This window comes from Euleptes europaea, chromosome 21, assembly GCF_029931775.1.
Source record: "Euleptes europaea isolate rEulEur1 chromosome 21, rEulEur1.hap1, whole genome shotgun sequence".
NCBI lineage: Eukaryota > Metazoa > Chordata > Lepidosauria > Squamata > Sphaerodactylidae > Euleptes > Euleptes europaea.
Window position 1 is genome coordinate 170,119 of NC_079332.1, and position 20,467 is coordinate 190,585.

A 20,467-nucleotide genomic window follows, 5' to 3' on the forward strand; every position below is an offset into this window, starting at 1 on the left:
GGGGGGACGGTTCTCCTCAGAGTGTAGCTGACCAGTTCCTGCATTGTAATATGGGTGCCTGAGAAACTGAACTCTCTTTTCTGGCCCTGAAAAAGACCGCTGCCTTTCCTCTTGCCCACCCAGGAACATTGACACCCTCATCGTGGACGTCTACCCTGTCCTGGACACGCCTTCCAAGCAGGTCATCTGGCAGTTCATCTACCAGCTGCTGACCTACGAGGAGCAGGAACACTGCCAGCAAAAGATCGCCAGGTTCCTCGGCTACAAGTCAGGTGAGCTGCCGGGCACCCACCGGGGGGGTGAGGCCCCCTTGCTTTCCAAGCTGTTGGCGGGGTGCCTTGAGAAGGACTGGAACCAGCTTGGGGGTTGGGGATGGGAAGAGGGAGTTGGGCTGCCCCCCCCTTGAGAGGAAGGATAAGCAAGGCAGCAAATGTCCAGCAGGAGGGCAGGTTCCAGATTTTGGGGGCCCTGGACAGAGGGTTCCCTTCCTGCCCCATGTGTCCCACCAGCTGCCTATGCATCCTCCCCTTGCTGTGCTCATAAGTCCTCCCCTCTGCCCATGCTCACATTCATCCCCTGCCCTGAAGGCACAGGGCGGTGTGCGCAGCTGGAAGCATGGGTGATAAGAGCACTGGCCAGTCAGCGGCCAGGGAAAGGGCGGGTTGGGGGATCGGCAGCAGTGGGCCCTGCCAGAAGCCCCGGCCCCCGGCCCACTTGAGCATCAGCGGATGCTGGCCCTGTCTAGTGGTGATGGCTGATAAGAAGAGCAGGGAGTCTAGATCTATTCTAAGGGAGGGGCCAACGACGGAAGGTCACTAAGAAAGCATCCCTGTACCTGGCAGACCAAAGGCGGAGAGGGCACCGTCCCCTCAGGGCTGTTCCGGAGTCAGCCTCATTGAACTGCACCTGAGATGCAGAAGAGCCGCCCTCGCGGCTGCCCTCGTCCCAAGTCTGAGAAGAATTCAGGGAAAGAGCCTCTCTCCGAAGTGCAAGAGAAACAGCAGGGAATCAGCTGACAAGACCTCTTTGGGGAAACATGTCGGTGCCAGCAAGCGGCAGGGGGGTATTAGCACATCACCCAGATCCCCGCGGTGAAGGCACCCCACCCCTACTCCTTCCTCCCTGTTGCTGCCTACAGTTGCTCAGGCAACCTCAGCACCAGCTGTGTGTTTTCGGGGGTGGGGGCATTGTGGTCTTTTGCAACCAGGCAGCCAAAGCAGAGGGTAAATTTAGAATGAAAGGTTTTAATCTTTGGCTCTGGGATTTTTCTTTCCCATGCAATGGTTGTGTTTATCCCAAAAATATTTTTATTAATGCTGAAGAGCAGTTAAAACGCTTGGGGATAAAACCCAGTTTGTGGAAGGTTACCTTTGGAAGACAGGCTCGGGGGGCTTGTTTGCTAACATCAGCTGTCATCAAGGAGGAGATGAGGGAATCCATTAGAGGCGCAGGTCCAGCAGACAGGGCCTAAAAGAGAGAATGCAGCCATGAATGCAGAGTTAACCGAAGGCTAGAAAGCCTCACCTGACGCTGCGCTTGCAGTCGGCTCTCAAAGTCCTTAAAATTAAACTAGAAGCCCAAAATTGAATCAAGAAAGAAAAAAGAGCAACTGTCTCGGCCAAGCAAAAGATGGATTCATCAAGAGGATCTTTGGGGTATAAAGCTTTCGAAGGCCAAAGCTCTCTTCACCAGACACAAGTTGGAAGGGAGATCTCTGAGTCTTTACATCCAGGTCAGAAGGGATTTAAACTCGACTTAACAGCGGCGAGTTCCTGCCTTCTTCGGTGCAAAAAAACCCCCAAGCGTTATGAGGGTGGTGTCTCAGGAAGAGATTTTCACGTGCCGGGGTCTTCCTTTTCAGCTGCAGCTGAGCCAGAGTCTGAGGAACGGCACCGCAGCTCGGTTCGGGCAGCCCCCGTACGCCGGACGAGCGTCCGCACCCACAGTTCTGAGGATGGTGGAGCTGGAGGTAGGCCAGGCTGGTGGATTTGTCCCTTGCTTCGCATTTGTACCCTCCCGTCTGCTTGCTGGGCATGAAGGAGGGAATCCCTTTGGCTCTCTGCCAGCTTTCCCTCCAGAGACTTGGGATGGCCATATTTTTTAGGGAGTGGAAATGAACACAATCCAAAAGGCGTGTCCATGGCTACGGGTGACCCTTGAGTTCAAGCTATATCACTTAACAAGGGATCCCAAGGTTGGGGGTGCCTCAGACTGCGGAATGTAGACTCGTGGGATGGCATCATAACCAAGTCCAGAGTCACTTGGGGAAAGAAGACCTCTATCCTCATACGTAATTCTTACATTTGTGTAGAGTCCACCTTATCACTCTGTTGAAGGGGGTCCCAGAGGCAGTCAACCCCTGAATCCCAATGCCAGGAGGGGACATCAGGGGAAGGCCTCTGTGCCCTATTGCTGGATCTCCAGAATAAATGTTGACCACTGGGTGAGACAGGAGGCTGGGCTAGATGGACCCTCACTGGTCTGTGATCCGGCAGGGCTCTTCTGATGTTCTTATGAGGTGCACGATAGACTCTCCTTTCCACACTGCGGTTTATCTTCCCAGCAGGTTCTTGTGAAGCTGTCGAGGTGCCCATCCGTCTCGGCTCTGGGGAGAGGCAAGCAGGGGACGGGACCTCTCTTCCGGAGACACCCAATCCCAAAATGGTGAGCCCCTCTGCCAGTTACAGGCCTGGCCTCGGAGGGAGGGAGGAGCATGGGCATTCTGCGGCTGACTCCCAGCGGAAAAACTCCCTTTGTTTCTAGATGTCGGCCGTCTATGCAGAATTGGAAACCCGGCTGACCACAGGCTTTGGAGGGAAGCTGGGCAACTTGGCTTCACGCAGGGCATCGCCTCCAGTCCTGGAACAAGCGAACTCCGCAGGTAATAAACAGCCTCTGTGTCTTGGCTTCAGAGCGGAGGCCTTTGGTTTAAGCCGAAGCTGGGATGGAGCTGGAGCACAGAATTCGCTGAGAATGCCTTCGAGGCAAAGCAGCAGGCTGCCGTTCGCCATGGGGCCGCCATGCCCCTAACCTAAAGGGCCTGGCAGCCTGCTGGTGAACATTTAACGGCAAGAACCAAATGACGACCAACCAGTGTTTTCTGCCCAGATAGGACAAGGATGCTAAGCAGAGCCCTCCTGCCAGCTTAAGCTCCCCCACCCCCACCCCGTTGTGGTGGGCCTTTGTTCTCTGAAGGGGTCTCTCCCGCTCCTCTGTGCCCTCTGCAGGTGCACGGAAGACGAGCCTGGCCATCTCCTGGCAGAATGCCGCCCCGCCCACCCAGCCTTGCTACTATCACTCCCATGGTGGCATCCCCTCGCCCAGCAGCACTGAGTCCAACCCCTACGTCAGCCTGGACAGCAGCCCGGCCCCCTCCCCCAAACACGGCGACCTTGCCCTCAGCCCCCTCTCTCGGCGGAAGAAGCTCTTCACCTTCTCACGCCCGCCGCGCAGCAGGGACACGGATCGCTTCCTGGATGCCCTGAGCGAGCAGCTGGGACACCGGATTACCATCGTGGACGACTTCCTCATGCCGGAGAACGACTACGAAGAGGTGGGGGACCCCTCTGGTGCTTCTTCGCGCCTCCAGCAACGTGGACCTGGGTGGGAGCTTTGCTTGGAGACAAGGAAGACGTGGCTCACAAGGAGCAAAACTGTTAGTCGGTCTGGGGCGAAACATGTTCAGTTTGCTTAATCAATCTAAGAGGGAGACCGCAGGCGGTCCCCAGTAACAGATTCTGACTGTTGCAGCCTGCCAGATTCTCTAACTTTGGATAAATTTACTTACTTCCTTCATTGATACCCCACCTTCAAACACCCCCCCCAATGGGGACCCAAAGCAGCTCACATTTCCCTCCTTCCCTCTATTTTACCCACAACAACAACCCTGGGAGGTAAATTAGTCTGAGAGTATGTGACTGGCCCCCGAGGGCACATAGTGAGCTCCCACTGCAGAACGGGGATTCGGACCTCTCCTACCTTTAGTCTAACTGCTACACACCACACAGTGGATGAGAGCAGAGGGTGGCGTGTGAGAAATTCTCACATCACCCACTTGCCTGGTCCCTTTAACTGGAGATGCTACTCAGGATGGAACCTGGGAACTTCTCCATGCCAAGCAGATGCTCTGCCACTGAGCCACGGCCCCTCCCCTAGAAGAACACATGAAGCTGCCTTATACTGAATCAGGCCCTCGGTCCATCAAAGTCAGTATTGTCTACTCAGACAGGCAGCAACTCTCCAGGGTCTCAGGCAGAAAAGGGTCTTTCCCATCACCTACTTGCCTGGTCCCTTTAACTGGAGATGCTGCTGGGGATTGAACCTGGGACCCTTCTGCATGCCAAGCAGGTGCTCTACCACTGAGCCACGGCCCTTCCCCCATGGGGAAAGCTGAGCCCCTCTTTTCCCAGACCACCTCTGTGTTTGGGATGAGAAGCCAGCCACAGGGATGGCACAGGGGTGGCACCGCCTGCCTCTGCCGTGTGGATTGGCCCAGGTGTGTGTGTGCAGCTAGAGAGCAGGGATGGGGAGGGAGGGTTTCTGCCTCTGAGAGAGCTGAGCAAGGCCGGGGCAAGGCCAGCCTCACCTGGTGCCTGCAGGCCCCCTTTGGCCACATGCCGGCCTTTCAGCTGTCCTCTCCTACCTCTCTGGGCTGCAGATGAGCTTCCACGACGAACAGGGCAGCTACGTGGCCAACGACCTGAGCAGCGCCAGCGAGTACCAGAGCAGCAGCGACGGCAGCTCCTTGACCTACTCCACCTTGTCCGACCAGATCCCGCCACCTCCCATCAGCCCGCCACCGCCCCCTCCGCCCCTGCAGTTCCACCAGCCCCAAGAGGACTACAGGAGGAGGAGCACGGAGTCCCTGAGGAACGCCCCCTCGGCCTCCCACCCCAGCCCTCCCGCCGGCCACCCGCAACCGGTCCCGCCACCCCCGCCGCCACCCCCTCCTCTGCCGGTCCCGTGCATGCCTCCACCGGTGCCGCGGGGCATCGTTCACCGCAGGAGCGAGTCCCACCACATGAGCGTCAAGCGGCTGCGCTGGGAGCAGGTGGAGAACTCTGAAGGCACCATCTGGGGGCAGGTATGATGGGGGGCAGGGGCTGGCTGGCAGCAGCCTGAAGGGGGCTCTGAAGGAGAAAGTAGAGGCATGGTTGTATAACAGCAATGCCAATTTGCAACCCTCCCCCACCAAAAAATCTATAATCCCTCCTGGAGATTACTTTTATTTATTTGAACCCATGAACACACGAAGCTGCCTCATACTGAATCAGACCATCAAGGCCCATCAAAGTCAGTATTGTCTACTCTGACCGGCAGGGTGCCCTCCAGGCTCTGAGGCTGGGGTCTTTCACATTACCCCCTCGCCTCGTCCCTTAAACTGGCGATGCGAGGGACTGAACCTGGGACCCTTTCTGCATGCCGAGCAGAGGCTCTGCCACTGAGCCACACGGCCCTTCCCTTATTTACTTGCTTCATTTATACCCTGCCTTTCTCCCCAGTGGGAACCCAAAGCGGCTCACGTAGTTCTCTTCTCCTCCATTTTACCCTCACAGCAACCCTGTGAGGCAGGTCAGGCTGAGAGCATGTGACTGGCCCAGGGTCACACCCAATGAGCTTCCAGGGCATAGATTTGGGGATCTGAGCCAGAGTCTCCCAGATGCTTGTCCGATACTCTAAGCACCACACCGCCCTGGCTCTCTTGTTTTCTGGCTCTCTCACAGTCCCAATGTGTGTGTACTACGTGAGATGCAAAGACATTGACCCCAAACTATTGAGCCACATGAACGTGGCGTGCCTTTGATGGGCCTGCCAAGGGGGGTGATGTGGGGCAAAGGGCGTGTTTGCTGCCTTCTTCTTCCCTTTGGCCTGGGCTTGCGTGCCACTGACCCCCCCCCCCACCTCCCCGCTTCCTTCCTTCCTTCTTGACACAGCTCGGGGAGGACTCGGACTACGACAAGCTGAGCGACATGGTCAAATACCTCGACCTGGAGCTGCATTTTGGAACCCAGAAGCCAGCAAGTGAGTCACACCCTGGCAGCCGGCCTTGGCTGGGGAAGGGGGCACGAGGGGCACATGAGCTACTCAGGCTAGTCTGGGGGAGGCGTTGCCAGGCGCATCCCATTGGGTGCCTTCCTGGCCCTGGGGGAACGTCTGTTAACTGACAGTGTGCTCATCCGACACGTTTGGACCACCCAGCAGTGGCATGCCAACCCTCGTGTGTCTGCCTTGGCAGTGTGGCAATTGCCCTCCCTGCAGTCTCTCTGTGAGCTCTGTTTGTTTACTCTCTGAGTCTGACGCGCCAGGGCCTGCACATGCTCCCTGCCTCATCCCGGCGTCGTTTGTCCTGTCCTCTGGGTGTTGTCTTGGAGTGGGGCTTCCCTGCCACCTTGTCTTGGGGCCCCAGGGGTCAGCGTGGGCACGAGAAGCACCGCAGACACAGGGATGGCCCAGCCACCCACTCTGGGTGTGATGAGCAAAGTGGTGCTCCCCCACCCACACGCTGCCGATCTTTCACTGAGAGAGGCCAGCCCTAAACAGAAGATCCCTGGTCGCTCACGTGCTCCAGTGGGAACAGAGGTGGTTTGGCTGTCTTAGCAGGCTGCTTCCTGTGCTAGATATCACAAGAAACACATTCGCAAGCCCCCCCACCCCCAAAGCAGAGAAAGCCATGAGTGGCAGAGCGGAAGAGGTACACGCTCGGTGGATGTGGTTTCCTTGAGAAAGAGGGGCTGGAAGAGTGAAGGAATCTGTGCTTCACGAGTAGAAGTAGGCTGCAAAGGATCCACTTGTGGCAGGGGAGGAGCGAGGTGGGCACTGGGGTGAGCTGGGGGGGGGGTCTCACGATCTCTGGGATCTCATGTCTTGTCTTGCTTTTTGCAGCTGAGCTTCCACCCTCCAGCCTGGGGTGCTTTTGGTGGTCACACTTGTGGCTGGATTCCAGGATTCCCCAGCATGCATCAACCCAGGCCGGCCGCTCCGCTCGCCTCCCCCCATCTTCATCCCACCCCATAGTTGCGACAGTCTGTCCTTCTCTCTCCTTCCTGGGTCCCTCCAAACCCCATCCTTATCTCTGATTAAATCTTTCAGTTTCTCTTCCAGAGCCAAGCCCCTTGCCGGAATCCTTTAAAAAGAAAGACGTGGTAGAGATCCTTTCGCACAAAAAAGCCTACAACATGTGTAAGTAACTACCCTGCGTGCCATCACGGTATAGAGCGGATCCAGGGGCAGAAAGGCACGTGCACGGAGAGGTAAAAGTGAAAGTCCAGCCTTTGCCTGAGCCCCTGAGGAGAACCTTTCCAGAAGGGCCTCTCCTCTTCCGTGGGCCAGAAGGGCTCCCGTTATCTTCAGGGCTGGGGGCCTGCGCAGAAAACCCAAGAGGTCTCTCGGGAGTGGGAATAACAGTATTTTTAGGGGTGCAAATGAAGCCATGTGCAATTCTGGGGCCCTGTGGTGCATCTGAATGGCCGGCCGAAGTATCGGCCGGCACGGCTTGCTTTCCACCCTGTTGGTGGCAGGGCCTTGCCCCCAGCTGCCCTCGCCGGGAGCTCCTCTGATGCCCTCGCCGACGCCTTTCCTCTCCAGCTATCTTGATCGCCCACCTCAAGCTTTCGCACATCGAACTGCGCCAAATCCTCCTGACCATGGAGAGCGACCGCTTGGAGGCCTCCCACATCAAGCAGCTGCTGCTGTACGCGCCCGACAGCGAGGAGGTGCAGCGGTACCACGGCTACTCAGGGGACCCCGGCAAGCTTAGCGAGCCAGACCAGTTTGTTCTGCAGGTGAGCCGAAACGTGGGGGGCGTCTGGCAGGAACGCTGGGCGAGAGGAATGGGGCTCAGCAGATGGATGGATGGATGGATGGATGGATGGATGGATGGATGGATGGATGGATGGACGGACCACACGGCAGGGGGCGGAGGGCCTCCGATTCCCAAAAAGATGTCTGAAGATTAATATAAACCTAAGGACAGAGATTAATATAAACCTAAACCCCGGGGCGCAGAGTGGTAAAGCTGCAGTACTGCAGTCCAAGCTCTGCTAATGTCCTGAATTTGATCCCAACGGGAGTCGGTTTTAGGTAGCTGGCTTGAGGTTGACTCGGCCTTCCATCCTTTCGAGGTCAGTAAAATGAGGACCCGGCTTGCTGTGGGTAAAGGGAAGACGACTGGGGAAGGCACTGGCAAACCACCCTGTAAAAATATAGTCTGCCGAGTAAATGTCAACTCCAGAACTTCTCACATCGCATGAGAAGCAGCTGGGCTTGTCCTGCCACAACTTGACACCCAAACCTTCTGCAGATCACCTGTGAACCCCATAACCATGAAGGGCGGCAGGCAGGGCACCTGGACTGTGCAGAGGAAGGAACTGTGGGCAGGGAGAGGTGTATAGGAAGCAGCTGCTCCTGCTGGGAGCTCCCCTTCTGGGCCCCACTTTGAAAGGTCTCCAGAAATTGTTCCGAAGGCTCTTCACGGCCTTCGTTGCATGTTGTTGCTGCAGCTCCAGCATCAGCTAGGGCTCAAGCAGTTGTGGGAGTGCAGCTGGCAGGTAAGGCTCAGTGGTAGAGCATCTGCTTGGCATGCAGAATGTGCCAGGTTCCATACCCGGAATCTCCAGTTAAAGGGACCGGGTGCGTAGGTGATGTGAAAGACCTCAGCCTGAGACCCTGGAGAGCCACTCCCGGTCTGAGTAGACCATACTGACTTGGATGGACCAAGTGGGGGATCTGGTTCAGTATAGGGCAGCTTCATGTGCGTAAAATGCCAGCAGGACAAAGAACCGAACCATCAGAGGGCATCCCGGAGGATCCTCTGCCAGCCTCAGGAGGGTCGGTCCTTCCTTTGTCTTCCAGATGCTTCTGGTGCCAGAGTATAAAACCCGGCTGCGGAGCCTCCACTTCAAGACCACCCTGCAGGAGAAGACGGAAGAGATCACGGCCAGCTACGAGTGCGTCTTCAACGCATCCTTGGAGCTGAAGAACAGCAAGAAGCTGGCAAAAATCTTGGAGGTCAGGAGGGCCGGTCCTTAGTTGCCAGCGGTGGCCACTAGGTGGCAGAGCCGCTTCCTAGTTAGTTGCCGTGAACTGCACAACACCTACACAAACACACACCTCGCCCCGTGCCTCAAAACCACAGCAGAAAGGCTTCTCCTATGCAGGGATGATCTGACCAGAGCATTCAGCAAATGCATAAGCACAAATTTAATGGAATCATAGAATCATAGGGTTGGAAGGGACCACCAGGGTCATCTAGTCCAACCCCCTGCACAATGCAGGAATTTCACAGCTACCTCCCCACACACACACACACACCAGTGACCCACTACTCCGTGCCCAGAAGATGCCCAAGATGCCCTCCCTCTCATCATCTCACTTCCAGTGACCCCCTATTCCATGCCCAGAAGATGGCCAAGATGCCCTCCCTCTCACGATCTGCTTAAGGTCATAGGATCAGCATTGCTGACAGATGGCCATCTAGCCTCTGCTTAGAAACCTGCTTAGAAAGCTCACCACCTCCCGAGGAAGCCTGTTCCACTGAAACAGGTTCAGAAACTGGAATGGGGATAGAAAAGGCAGGAGAGGTGAGTCGATTGTTTCTAATCATGTCACCCTTCTGCAAAATGGAGGAGGGGTGAACCAGGCACTCTGCCCTCGACATTATTGCTCTTATTTGGACCATCATAATGCAACCAATAGCTCCCATATATACACATCTGCTTGCGCTGCGCAGTTTGTCATGGGCGTGAGAAGGCCATTTTTGAATTGAGTCTTTAGGCCTGTTAATGATGCCGTGAATAACGCCTGGTTAACAGCACAGAGTCATTCGCTGGCTACCGATTAACTCAAAGGGCCCCTTCTTGGAGCGGGATTCCAGCTGCTGGGGCCCCCCTGAGGATCTCTGTACTCTGACCGTTGGCTGGCACAAATATCGCGCTGTACAACAGGCCACAGGATGGCCTGGTTCTGCCAAAGAGTCTCTCCTACCTGAAGTGGCTCGGGGCTGGCTGGGCGAGACCCCTGGCAAGCAAGCGGTGGCCTCCGAAGTCTCGCCCCCCCGGTCCTCCTCTGCAGGGTTCTGCCACGTCCCCTGCCACTGCTGTTGGCCCCAATGCTGCCTCCTGCTGCTCACAGCAGTGGTGGGCAGTCCCACCTGGGCCACCCTGTCCCCTCCGATTCTGTGAATGCCCGTTGGGCAGTGGCAGTGGCTGGGAAAGCTCAGGGCAGCTGGCCAGCACGGACAGTCAAGAAGTGTTACGCCACCTCCCAGGATTAAATTGGTTAGCGTTTTCTTTCCTTTCTTTAGATTGCCTTGTTTACACCATCAATTTCCTCTGCAGACCCCCCTCCTGCAGTGGATTTGCTTCTGGCATACTAACATATGGTATGGTGTGAGTTGAATAGGGTAATCTGGCAGACAGGTGTGTGTGTGTGGAGGGGGTATCTTCTCTTTGGGTGTGAGGCTGGACTAGAATGCCTTTACTCTGTAATGTTCCTGAAGCAACACCTGCCACCCATGGGGGGGACATGCCTTCAGACAGGTGGTCCCCTTCCTTCTCCCGGTGTTCTTAACCTTGAGGCTTGTTTCTTTAGTGGGATTCTTAAGCACCTGACAGTCACTCGGCAGGCAGGCATCTAACAGATGATGCTTTGCTTGTAATGAAGGAGAAATCGGCAGCTGCCAAATGTCTGCCTGGCCTGCAATAAAACAAACGGCCGTGCTAGCAAACCTCCCTGCCCGCCACCAAATGGAAGAGGGAGAGGAAAGAAGGGAACTGTCTGGGGGGGGGGCTGGGGGCACACTTGGGGTATCTTGCTCGTTTAATCTCGAGGGATTATTTTTGCAGTTCGTGCTGGCGATGGGCAACTACCTTAACCACGGGCAGCCGAAGACGAACAGAACCACAGGCTTTAAAATCAACTTCCTAACCGAGGCAAGTGGAACCAGGGCCCCCCTAAACTTAAAGGAAGCCCCTGATAGGGTAATCTCCGCCTCCCCAAATCCTGACCTTGACCGAAGAAATGCCCCATTCAGTAACTTTCATAAAGGTTGCCAAGTTTAAGTTTGCTCTATATAAATTAAAGGGAAAGACCAGGAGCTTGTGGGAAGTAGTGGTTAAAGGGTTGAGCTAGGACCTAGGAGTCCTGGGTTCAAACCCTCCCACATCCAGGAAGCTCGCTGGTTGACCCTGGTCAGTCATGCAGTCTCAGCCACACCTAACCTTCAAGGCTGTTGTGAGGAGAGAATGGGGGGGGGGGCGCAGTAGAGCCAAGTACGTTACCCTGAACTCCGAAGGAAGAGAGGAGAAACGCTCGCCTTGTAAAGACTCTGTGACTCGTGGCCAGCCCCCTTCTCCCCAAGGTCCCCCCCCCCCAGAAAGCAGGAGCTTCGCTCTCGGCTGCCAGCCACAAGAGCTAGCAATCTCACTGCCATGGGAATGCCCAAGCTGAGCCAACTACTCTCAGCCACCCTGTGGCCCAGGGTCCCACTGACTGCTTTGCTTTGCTGCGTTCCAGTTGAACACAACCAAGACTGTCGATGGGAAATCCACCTTCCTCCACATCCTTGCCAAATCGCTTAGCCAACATTTCCCAGAACTCCTGGGCTTTGCCAAGGATCTCCCTACAGTGCCACACGCTGCCAAAGGTAAAGCACCGAGGATGGAACCGCTCCTGGGTTTGTCTGGGAACATTAGCGAGTCGCTCCTGTGGGCCTCTGGCATCCGTCTTTGATTGCTCTGTGATATAACTCCACCTTCCACTTTAGTTCCTTCTAGGGCTTTGGGGGTTTTTCTGGGGCTTCCCCACAGGGTGTGTTTGGGCAGGGTGCAACTTGGCTCACTCTCTCAGTGCCAGATGAAACTATTACACCGGAAGCCTGCCTCGCAAGGCAGCTGCTTCCTGCTCCTGGCACGCACAGCGGAGGTCCCAGAGTTCAGGGTCAGGCGTTTCCAGTGAAAAGGCAGAGCTGGGAAAGATCCTGGCCTGGGACCCTAAAAAGCCAGTCTGAAGCAGCGTCATCTGTTCATAGAGATGTGGTTGGAGAATGGATGGGCCTTCTTCCAGGGAGGAGGTTAGCCTCGATGATAGAAATCCTTCACTTGGGGGAACCTCTGAAAGGTACTTGGTCCCAGGACAGCTGTAGAAGACTCCATTGGAGAAGCCAAAATGGCCCAAGCCCAACTTCTGCTTCTCCTCTCCCTTTTAGTGAATCAGAGAACATTAACGGCCGACCTTGATGACCTTCACACCACCGTGGAGGAGATTGAGATTGCCTGCCAGGATATGCCGGCTTGCTCGGAGGACAGGTTTGGGGACGTGATGGTTGTATCCTTTGTCGAAACAGCCAGCGATCCGCTTGCAGACAGACACCCAAGCCCGCCGGGAATCTGGCGCTGGAGGAGGGAAGCCCTCCTCACTGTTGCATTCGCAGCAGGACGGGAGCCTCTGCCCCCTTCTCCGCAGGGATAGAATTATAGAGTTGGAAGGGACCACCAGGGTCATCTAGTCCAACCCCCTGCACAATGCAGGACATTCACAACTACCCCCCACCCCCAGGGACCAGAAGATGGCCAAGATGACCAGGAAAGAAGCAGGGCCCGACTGGAGACTGTGGTCTGGTCCTGTGAGCCTCGCCGACACGTGAGCAGGTTGAACGAGAGTTGGAAAGTTGAAAGTTAAGAGTCACGCTGGGATGGGGGGTGGGGTGAGGACTCATTTGCGCTTTTGTGCCATTTAAACTTCACATTACAGAGACTCCTCTGCATTCTGAGTGAAGATATCCCTGGGAAGCTTCCTCCCCATGAATAAAGGCAACTGGAATTGGCTTTCTTTAGCTAATAAGAGAGCAATGAAGCCATCTCTTTGCTTACTGCTTTACATCTGTGGGCTTCTGGCGCGCTGCGCTTGGCTCTCTTCTTACGACACGTTTACGATGTTCAGATTGTCCTTAGCTATCCTCCTCGAGGCTTTCCTGGAACGTGCCCGCCCCATCATTCAGTCTTTGGCTGATCTTCAGCACAAAGCAATGGAAGAGTTTGGCAAAGCCTTGTCCTTCTTTGGGGAGGACTCAAAAGTCACAACCTCAGAGGCTTTCTTTGGCATTTTTGCTGAGTTCATGAGCAAGTTCGAGGTGAGCTGTGGGTTTCTATACATTTCCAAGTGTTCTCTGGTGTGATCCGGTCACAGATGTCAGCCTGGTGTATGTTTTACTTTATTAGGAGCGGATGGGGATGGGAGGATTTTGCCAGTTAAACGGCTTTGAACAGGTTGGCTCAGCAGCTTGTGGAAGGGAGGGGTGTGAGCCATTTGCTGCCAGTTTCACAGTTTCGTGAATCTGGGCAGGATCCCAAAAGATGGCCTGTGTGTGAAGGAGGTGAGGGACTTCAGTCATCTGCAATCTGACGGCACTTTGCACCACCATGAGTCCTTGGCTGCTGATAACCACTGAGAAGGTGGGGGAACGTGCTCTCTTCCTCGTTCTGTGGCTACAATCAGGATTGATTCATACTGTCACTTTAGTATCGTGAGACCTGGCTGGGCTTTGAGCTAATGCTCCTTGTCGTCTGATGTTTTCCTGCTGCTTTGTCGACGGTGAACCATCTGAATCATTTGCTAGAGGCATTAGCAGCTACTGTTCAACCTGAGACATGTTGTCAGAGGGGGAGGTGGTGCAGTGGAAGCTTATGCTCATGACCAGTAGCTTATGCTGAGGACTCTGATGAGCAGAGAGGCCTGTCGTCCAGCCACAACCACAGCAGGAGTGAAGCCCTTCCGGGGCAAGTTTGCGAGTTTCCACCAAGCAGATGATTCCCCCAATGCATTCTCCAGATTGCAAACAGCCTTGCATTGGAACATTTGTGGCATGATCCTAGAATAGCGCAGCACCCAGATGTCTACTTTGCCACAGGTTTAGGATTTCTGGAAGGATTCCTGGTTGTGTGACCATTTCACAAGAAGCATGTAGGTAACTTCCCGTGTGGAATCTGTACCTCTGAATATTCTGGCATTCCGTGACCTGCTGTTTTTATTTTCTCTCCTTCCTGGCAGCGAGCCTTCAGCGATGTACAGGCTGGTGAGCCCCAGCGTAGCCCCAGGATGACTCCACCACTCGCCTGGTGATGGGGGATGAAGGCAACATTGGGCACGGTGCTTTCTAGCCAACAAAGTGCAATTGGTCCTGGTCGCTGGGTTGTAAATACACGCCAGCTGAGAACTGCTGGGGAGAGAAGAGGACCACCCTCTGTGCACATTCTGGTGCTGTTGGATTTTGCTCCTGCAATTCCCCTGTGGAGCTGGATGTGAGAGGAGAGAGGGCTTTGTGGACTTGCAAGTGGGTGTGGCTCTCAGAGTGTCCCACAGGGCATCTTTCCCAGGGTTTCTACAGACACCACAAAGAGTTTATCATCCTCGCTCTCAGGACTGGTGTTTCTTGGGCTCAGTGGCCTCTGGAGACAGGACTCAATACACGGAGGCCCCAAAGGGCCCTCTTGTTCCTTTCCTCACATTTAAAGAGCCTTCATGAGGATTCATTTCCTTTCAGGGAGATGTCATATGAGCTTGTGGGTGGTGTTTGGTATCAGTGGGTCAGCTTCTTTATGCATATTGGTGTGTGTGTGTGTGGGGGGAGAAACAGATTCCTTCCTTGCTTTGGTGCCTAACCCCAAACTGGTCCCCCTTGAGGAGCTCCTGGCGGTTTCTCAGCCAACTCAACTAGCATCTCAAGACTCTCCCCAAAAGCTTGCCTCGGCCTGGAAGCTGCTACTGCTGCTGCTGCCACCACCCTGCTCTTTTACTGCCAAAATAAACACAACCGCACATCTGAGGACTGTTATGTCCGGGGGTGGGGGCAGATCTGCAAATGCACCAAGCACATCTTGGGCAAAACACAAACAAACAGAGAAGAACCTTAAGGTGGCAGGATGGACTGCAGGTTGGGGGCTCACCTCTTGTGCCAGGAGCTAAAAGTTGTGGCAGGGAAGCTGTGAGCTAATTCTCCAGCATATGAATGGAGCCGTTCTTGCTTCACTCTCTCATAGTTGGCTAACTCCAATCTCACCATACCCACACCCTTCTCCTGTTGCTCCATTTTACTTCTCTGGGAGCAGGCGAGAGGTTTCTCCCCCTGGAAACTGGGGTGGAGCGAATGGGCCAGAGGCAGTGCAGCCCATTGTATGGGCAATTATCCCATTATACTTCTGTCACTGATAAGACTCTGTAGGGTTTCTAGAGAGCTCCCCAAACGTGTGCCCAGCCTGCTTGACTAGAAGCCGGTGGGGCTGAAGGAAGGAGACTGCCCCTCCAGGGCCTCTCAGCTCCCAGTCCGGAGCTCTCTTTAAAAAAAAAAAACACTCTTACTGGCTCCGGCCCTGGGCATCTTCTCTGCCCAACAGAAGACCTTCTGTATGGTGAGACCGGGGCAGACTCTCGTCAGCCAGCGCCTTCTGGTAGTTAAGATTCAGACGGTGGTAAAGTCCCATTTAGTGTAGATTTCCAAATGGTTTTCAGGAGCAAGTACTGTGACATAGAATCATAGCGTTGGAAGGGACCACCAGGGTCATCTAGTCCACCCCCCCTGCACAATGCAGGAAATTCACAACTACCTCCTCCCCACACCCCCAGTGACCCCCTACTCTGTGCCCAGAAGATGCCCTCCCTCTCATCATCTCATGCCCAGTGACCACTACTCCATGCCCAGAGGATGGCCAAGGTGCCCTTCCTCTCATCATCTGCCTAAAGTCACAGAATCAGCATTGCTGACAGGCGGCCTGTGCCTCCGCTTACAAACCTCCAGGGAAGGAGAGCTCACCACCTCCAAGGAAGCCTGTTCCACTGAGGAGCCGCTCTAACTGTTAGAGAGCCAAAGGAGCTTCTGCAGAGTCAAGTGACCACATAATGTAGCCCAGTACTGTTAGCGGCTCAGGCTCTGCCCTCGCCTGCTCCCCCCACCCCAACAGGGGGAGAAACAGCTTCAGGGCAATTTTCAGCAGACAAATCACGTGACGAGAGATAGAGTTTAAAAGCCCCTTCCTATTCCCCTCTGCTCCGAATTGCAGCCTCTGCGACTGCACGGTATGAATGGAAAAAGTCCAACTGCAGATCACAGATCAACACCCTTAACTGAAAATTAAGCCGAGGGCCTCATTTCAGCCCACCCCTTTTGGTCCTGGAAGGGGCCAGGAGCTCCACCCAACAGCTTCACTGCAGCCTTGGCCAAAACGGTGGACTTGCCGCTCTGTGCATTCACTGCAGCCGACGGCTTTAGCGGGGGGTCTGGCCCTCTTTGCCGTCACGTTAAAAAGCCCAGCCTGGCTTTCCCGTTCCCTGGCTGCAAGCTCTTTCCACTGAGGCCGGTGAAGTGCCCACTTGGCTACTGTCCAAGGGTGGTCACAGCCTTTCTTCTGCAACCCCTCTTGATCCATAACTGTGGCTGCCACTTTCCATTCCGGACGACAGGTCTCGTGTCCAGTTATTGCTCCGTCTAATGTTTCAAGACCTGGTTTGCTAGCGGCTGCAACCATGCAAGATACCAAGAACTCTTTACTTCCAGAAGGTAGTTTCTTGTGACTTAAAAACAAAAAAAAGAGAGCTTCCATTGAGGGCTGTGTATATATGCCCAGTTCCATGTCTCCGTCCGATCTTTGTGCCCATCCCAATAAAGGTATACCTTCCTTGAAGCAAGGTCTGTTCTATGGAAAAACTGCCTCCCTTGGACAATGTCTCTAAATTCCTGGGTGGGCCAGGTGGGGCTTTCGCCCAGCAAAGGCTTTTGATCGGCTGTGCAGGTGTTTTTTTTTTTTAAATGTTGCTTTGACAGCAGCTGCCTAGGAGGAAGAGCAGCAGAGACGTGTTATCAGTAGGTAGATAAAACCTAGATATCACGAGCCAGATCAGGCTGAACATTCCTGGCACACACTTCAGTTCGCCACCAAACGCCTGGTTGCAAGTAACGACAGTTCACTAGTGGAAAATGTGCTGGGTGGGACTTTGTTGTATGTTTGCTATATTGCCCTGGCGTGGCTCTTAATAAGTATTCTTCTTCGATCATGTAGTGGTTATCTTTGACAGGCTAGATCTGAGGCCTTGGGGAGGTGATCATTAAGTATTCACGTGCTCGCTCAGTTACTCCACAGCGTGGTGTAGTGGTCAAGAGCGGTGGTTTGGAGTGGTGAACTCTGATCTGGAGAACAGGGTTTGATTCCCCACCCCTCCACAGGAGCGGCAGAAGCTATCTGCAGAACCGGGTTGGTTTCCCCCACTCCTCCACATGAAGCCTGCTGGGTGACCTTGTGCTAGTCACAGTTCTCTCCGAACTCTCTCAGCCCCACCTACCTCCCGGGGCGTCTGTTGTGGGGCGGGGAAAGGGAGGTGAATGTAAGTCTGTTTGATTCTTCCTTAAGTGGTGGAGAAAGTTGGCATATAAAAACCAACTCTTCTTCTCCTCCTCGCTCTCTGATTTTGTGAGAAGCCTCCACCGTATCAATGGAAAATACAGACTCTTCCCTGGCAGCCTCTCTTCCACGAGAAACCAGCCTCCGTTTGCTCCTACCGCCATGCTCTGTTGCGTTTTCTGTCTCTGAGCTCTGCTAGAGCAGATGTGGCAGGCCCTGCAGACGTCTTTGGGATGCCGTCCCACAGCCAGCAGCATTAAGTAGGTGCAGGAGCTAACTGGTGGATGTTACTATCCTCCTTTCCTCTTAACTGTTGCTACAAGAGCCCCATGGCGCAGAGTGGTAAAGCTGCAGTACTGCAGTCGAAGCTCTGCTCACGACCTGAGTTCGATCCCGACAGAAGTCGGTTTCAGGTAGCCGGCTCAAGGTCAATTCAGCCTTCCATCTTCCAAGGCCGGTAAAATGAGTACCCAGCTTGCTGGAGGTAAAGGGAAGACGACTGGGGAAGGCACTGGCAAACCACCCCATAAAACAAAGTCTGCCTAGTAAATGTCGGGATGTGACATCACCCCATGGGTCAGGAAGGACCAGGTGCTTGCACAGGGGACTACCTTTACCTACCTGCCCCAAGCCCCTTGGAAAGGGAGGGTTGGGACAGGCACGGCTAAAGAAATCCATACATCAAGCTTCTGCGCCGGAACTCTCCAGCAAGCGGAGCACCCGGGGCAAAAGGCATTTCAGTCAGTTCCTAGGATATAACTTTTGAGCCCTTGCCCTAAGATTCTGCTTCCCCCAAAGAGGCACGGCTGCCTCCGGGACACTGAGGCTGACCACGGCACACTGGCTCATGTGATAGCCTGAGATCATTTCTGGCATGCGGCCCAGGCATGGGATAAGCACTACTTTGTGTTTGTGCAAGTGTCGTCAAGTATCAGAGGGGGTGAGGCCACCGAGGCCCCGTCGCTTGCTTGCCCTGCAAGCCGCTGTTGTAACAACAAAGAATGCTGTTGGATACCAGTAGGAGTTTCGGTGCGCCTGCTGGCCACAGGTCTTGCTCCGGAGTCCGGTCCCACAAAGGTGAAGGCGCTCTTGCTGGCGCCGATCCCTATTCAGACACTGAACCGCCACAGGATGGGAGGCGACGCATCTGCCCTAACCTGCCTGCGTATCAAGAGGCAGATGTTGTAGCCAGTGTGTGAAAAAGTCTTACAGGAAGGAAGAACCGGGATTTTAGGACACAGCCCTGGGAAGACCAGCTGGAGTCTTTTAAAGTTTATAGCTGTTGGATACTTGAGAGAGTGTGCTGGTTCTGTGCTCTCTAGGGCCAGAATTTGATCAGATGACTGCAAAGAAGATTGAGGGGGCTTCAGAGCAATGATGAGAGGTATTCTTGGGAGTCTGTCAAACCTTTGTTTTGTTGCTAGCCAGGCTTCCCTCCTGAGCCTCCTCTCTTCAGTGCTGTGTGATCATTACTGGCATGGCCACGCTGCCCACTTGGCTCACCCTGTGGCTGAATCCTGCTTGGGAGACGACCACCTGCCGATTGGGGAACCCCCCACCCCCAGGGCTAATGCTGCCCAGTGCAGGAGCCATTTGCCTGTTCTGACACCGCAGAGCAGCTGGGCAGTGATCAGATTGCAGTTTCTTAAAAAAGGAGCCAGAAATGCTCCAGGGATGGGCAGAGGGGCTGAGAGCAAGGAAGGGAAAAGGGCAGAACGTTGGTGCGAGCAGAGCCAAGAGGATCCGGTTGCTCGCCCTGACTCGTGCAGAGGAGACTCCTTCCTGGAAGCCCAGGCCAGCACTTCCCGCTGCCGCTGGATCTGGTGCGGTCAGATTCCTCATTAAGAGTCACAGGGAGAGGTACACTGGGGAGAGGAGGAGGAGGAAGGGGAAGGCCGAGGTTTTGGGAAGTGGGAAGCGGTCCGGTAAGCTGCAGCACCGAAATGGTTGTTTCCAGCCTCGCAGTAGCTCCTCGCTGGGACTTCTTGCTGGTTGGGCCTCAAAGGTGTTGCTTTGGCCCATTCTCCAGGACAGAACTTTGCAGGTTTCCAAACGCTGGCTAAGATGATGCACTCCAGATGCACGCTGCCAGACTTGGTAGGAGCATCCACCAAATAAGCCTGCCACAGAAATCAAGAGTCCAGGGTCTTTCTAGGCCAACTAAGTGGCTACAAGGCCAACATATATCTTGTCTAAAATGAAAGGATGCACACAACCCCTCCAGTTCAAAAGAGGCTGCTCTTCAAGGGCCAGAAGAGAAGCAAAGTATGGCTGTTGGGATGTCACTTTCCCCATCAAATTGAGACAGACGTCTTGGGGAGCGCAGGGGTGGGAAAGTGGCGTCAAGCCGCAGTTGACTTAAGGTGACCCCCCCCATAGGGTTTTCAAGGCAAGAGACAAACAGAGGTGGTTTTTGCCATTGCCTGCCTCTATGTAGCGGCCATGGACTTCCTTGATGGTCTAACCCAACTATTAACCAGGGCTGATCCTGCTTAGCTTCTGAGACCCCAGGAGATCAGCTAGCCTGGGCCATCCATGTCAGGGCCTTCGAGATTTGAGCCCTCCACAAAGGACCTGTTGTTGCCAAATTCCAGCCAGATGGCAGAAAGGAAACCTGTCTCATAGATTATTTAAATGAGGCCCTGGACACCCTCAGAGGCAGGTGGCGTGACAGGGCAGGCACGGGAAAGGCAGAGGACATGGCAGAAGAAGAGCCCCCTTGCCTTCAGGGGATGTTGAAAGATGAGGCCACAGGACCACTTGACCTGGTGGGTCATCACTGCCCAGCCTGAGAGTAGAGACGCTTGTTGCAAATGGTTTCCATTCGCTCAGACGACGCCAGACAGGCAGCTTGTTTAACTAAACAAAAAATCAGTTCCAGGAGACTGAAACTGGGAGGGTGGGATCCGCAGCAGGGGTACGCTGATCCCTTTTCCTCCTTGCTGTTTGTTCAGAATCACCTCCCATAAGCTGCTTCCCCGCCTACAAGGAGTAGGGGGGGGCGGTGATGTGGGGGGGGGCATAGATTTCAGCCTATGGAGAAAAAGCACAGGGCTCATTTGGAAAAATCCAGGCTGGCTGAA

General features: G+C 54.7%; 1 protein-coding gene across 1 annotated transcript in view; it reads left to right on the plus strand.

Annotated features, from left to right (window-relative positions):
- Window positions 1–14,121, plus strand: part of GRID2IP (Grid2 interacting protein) — a 34,121-nt gene extending 20,000 nt beyond the window's left edge. Inside the window, exons 8-22 of the mRNA XM_056866345.1 lie at window positions 124–284; window positions 1,862–1,978; window positions 2,579–2,664; window positions 2,764–2,881; window positions 3,228–3,553; window positions 4,658–5,083; window positions 5,934–6,021; window positions 7,090–7,179; window positions 7,585–7,781; window positions 8,851–9,006; window positions 10,842–10,928; window positions 11,512–11,641; window positions 12,203–12,321; window positions 12,962–13,126; window positions 14,044–14,121. Coding sequence (XP_056722323.1) covers window positions 124–284; window positions 1,862–1,978; window positions 2,579–2,664; window positions 2,764–2,881; window positions 3,228–3,553; window positions 4,658–5,083; window positions 5,934–6,021; window positions 7,090–7,179; window positions 7,585–7,781; window positions 8,851–9,006; window positions 10,842–10,928; window positions 11,512–11,641; window positions 12,203–12,321; window positions 12,962–13,126; window positions 14,044–14,115 — 2,338 coding nt within the window. The 3' untranslated portion in view covers window positions 14,116–14,121. The remainder of the gene's footprint in view (window positions 1–123; window positions 285–1,861; window positions 1,979–2,578; window positions 2,665–2,763; window positions 2,882–3,227; window positions 3,554–4,657; window positions 5,084–5,933; window positions 6,022–7,089; window positions 7,180–7,584; window positions 7,782–8,850; window positions 9,007–10,841; window positions 10,929–11,511; window positions 11,642–12,202; window positions 12,322–12,961; window positions 13,127–14,043) is intronic.
- Window positions 14,122–20,467: the final 6,346 nt, after the last annotated feature.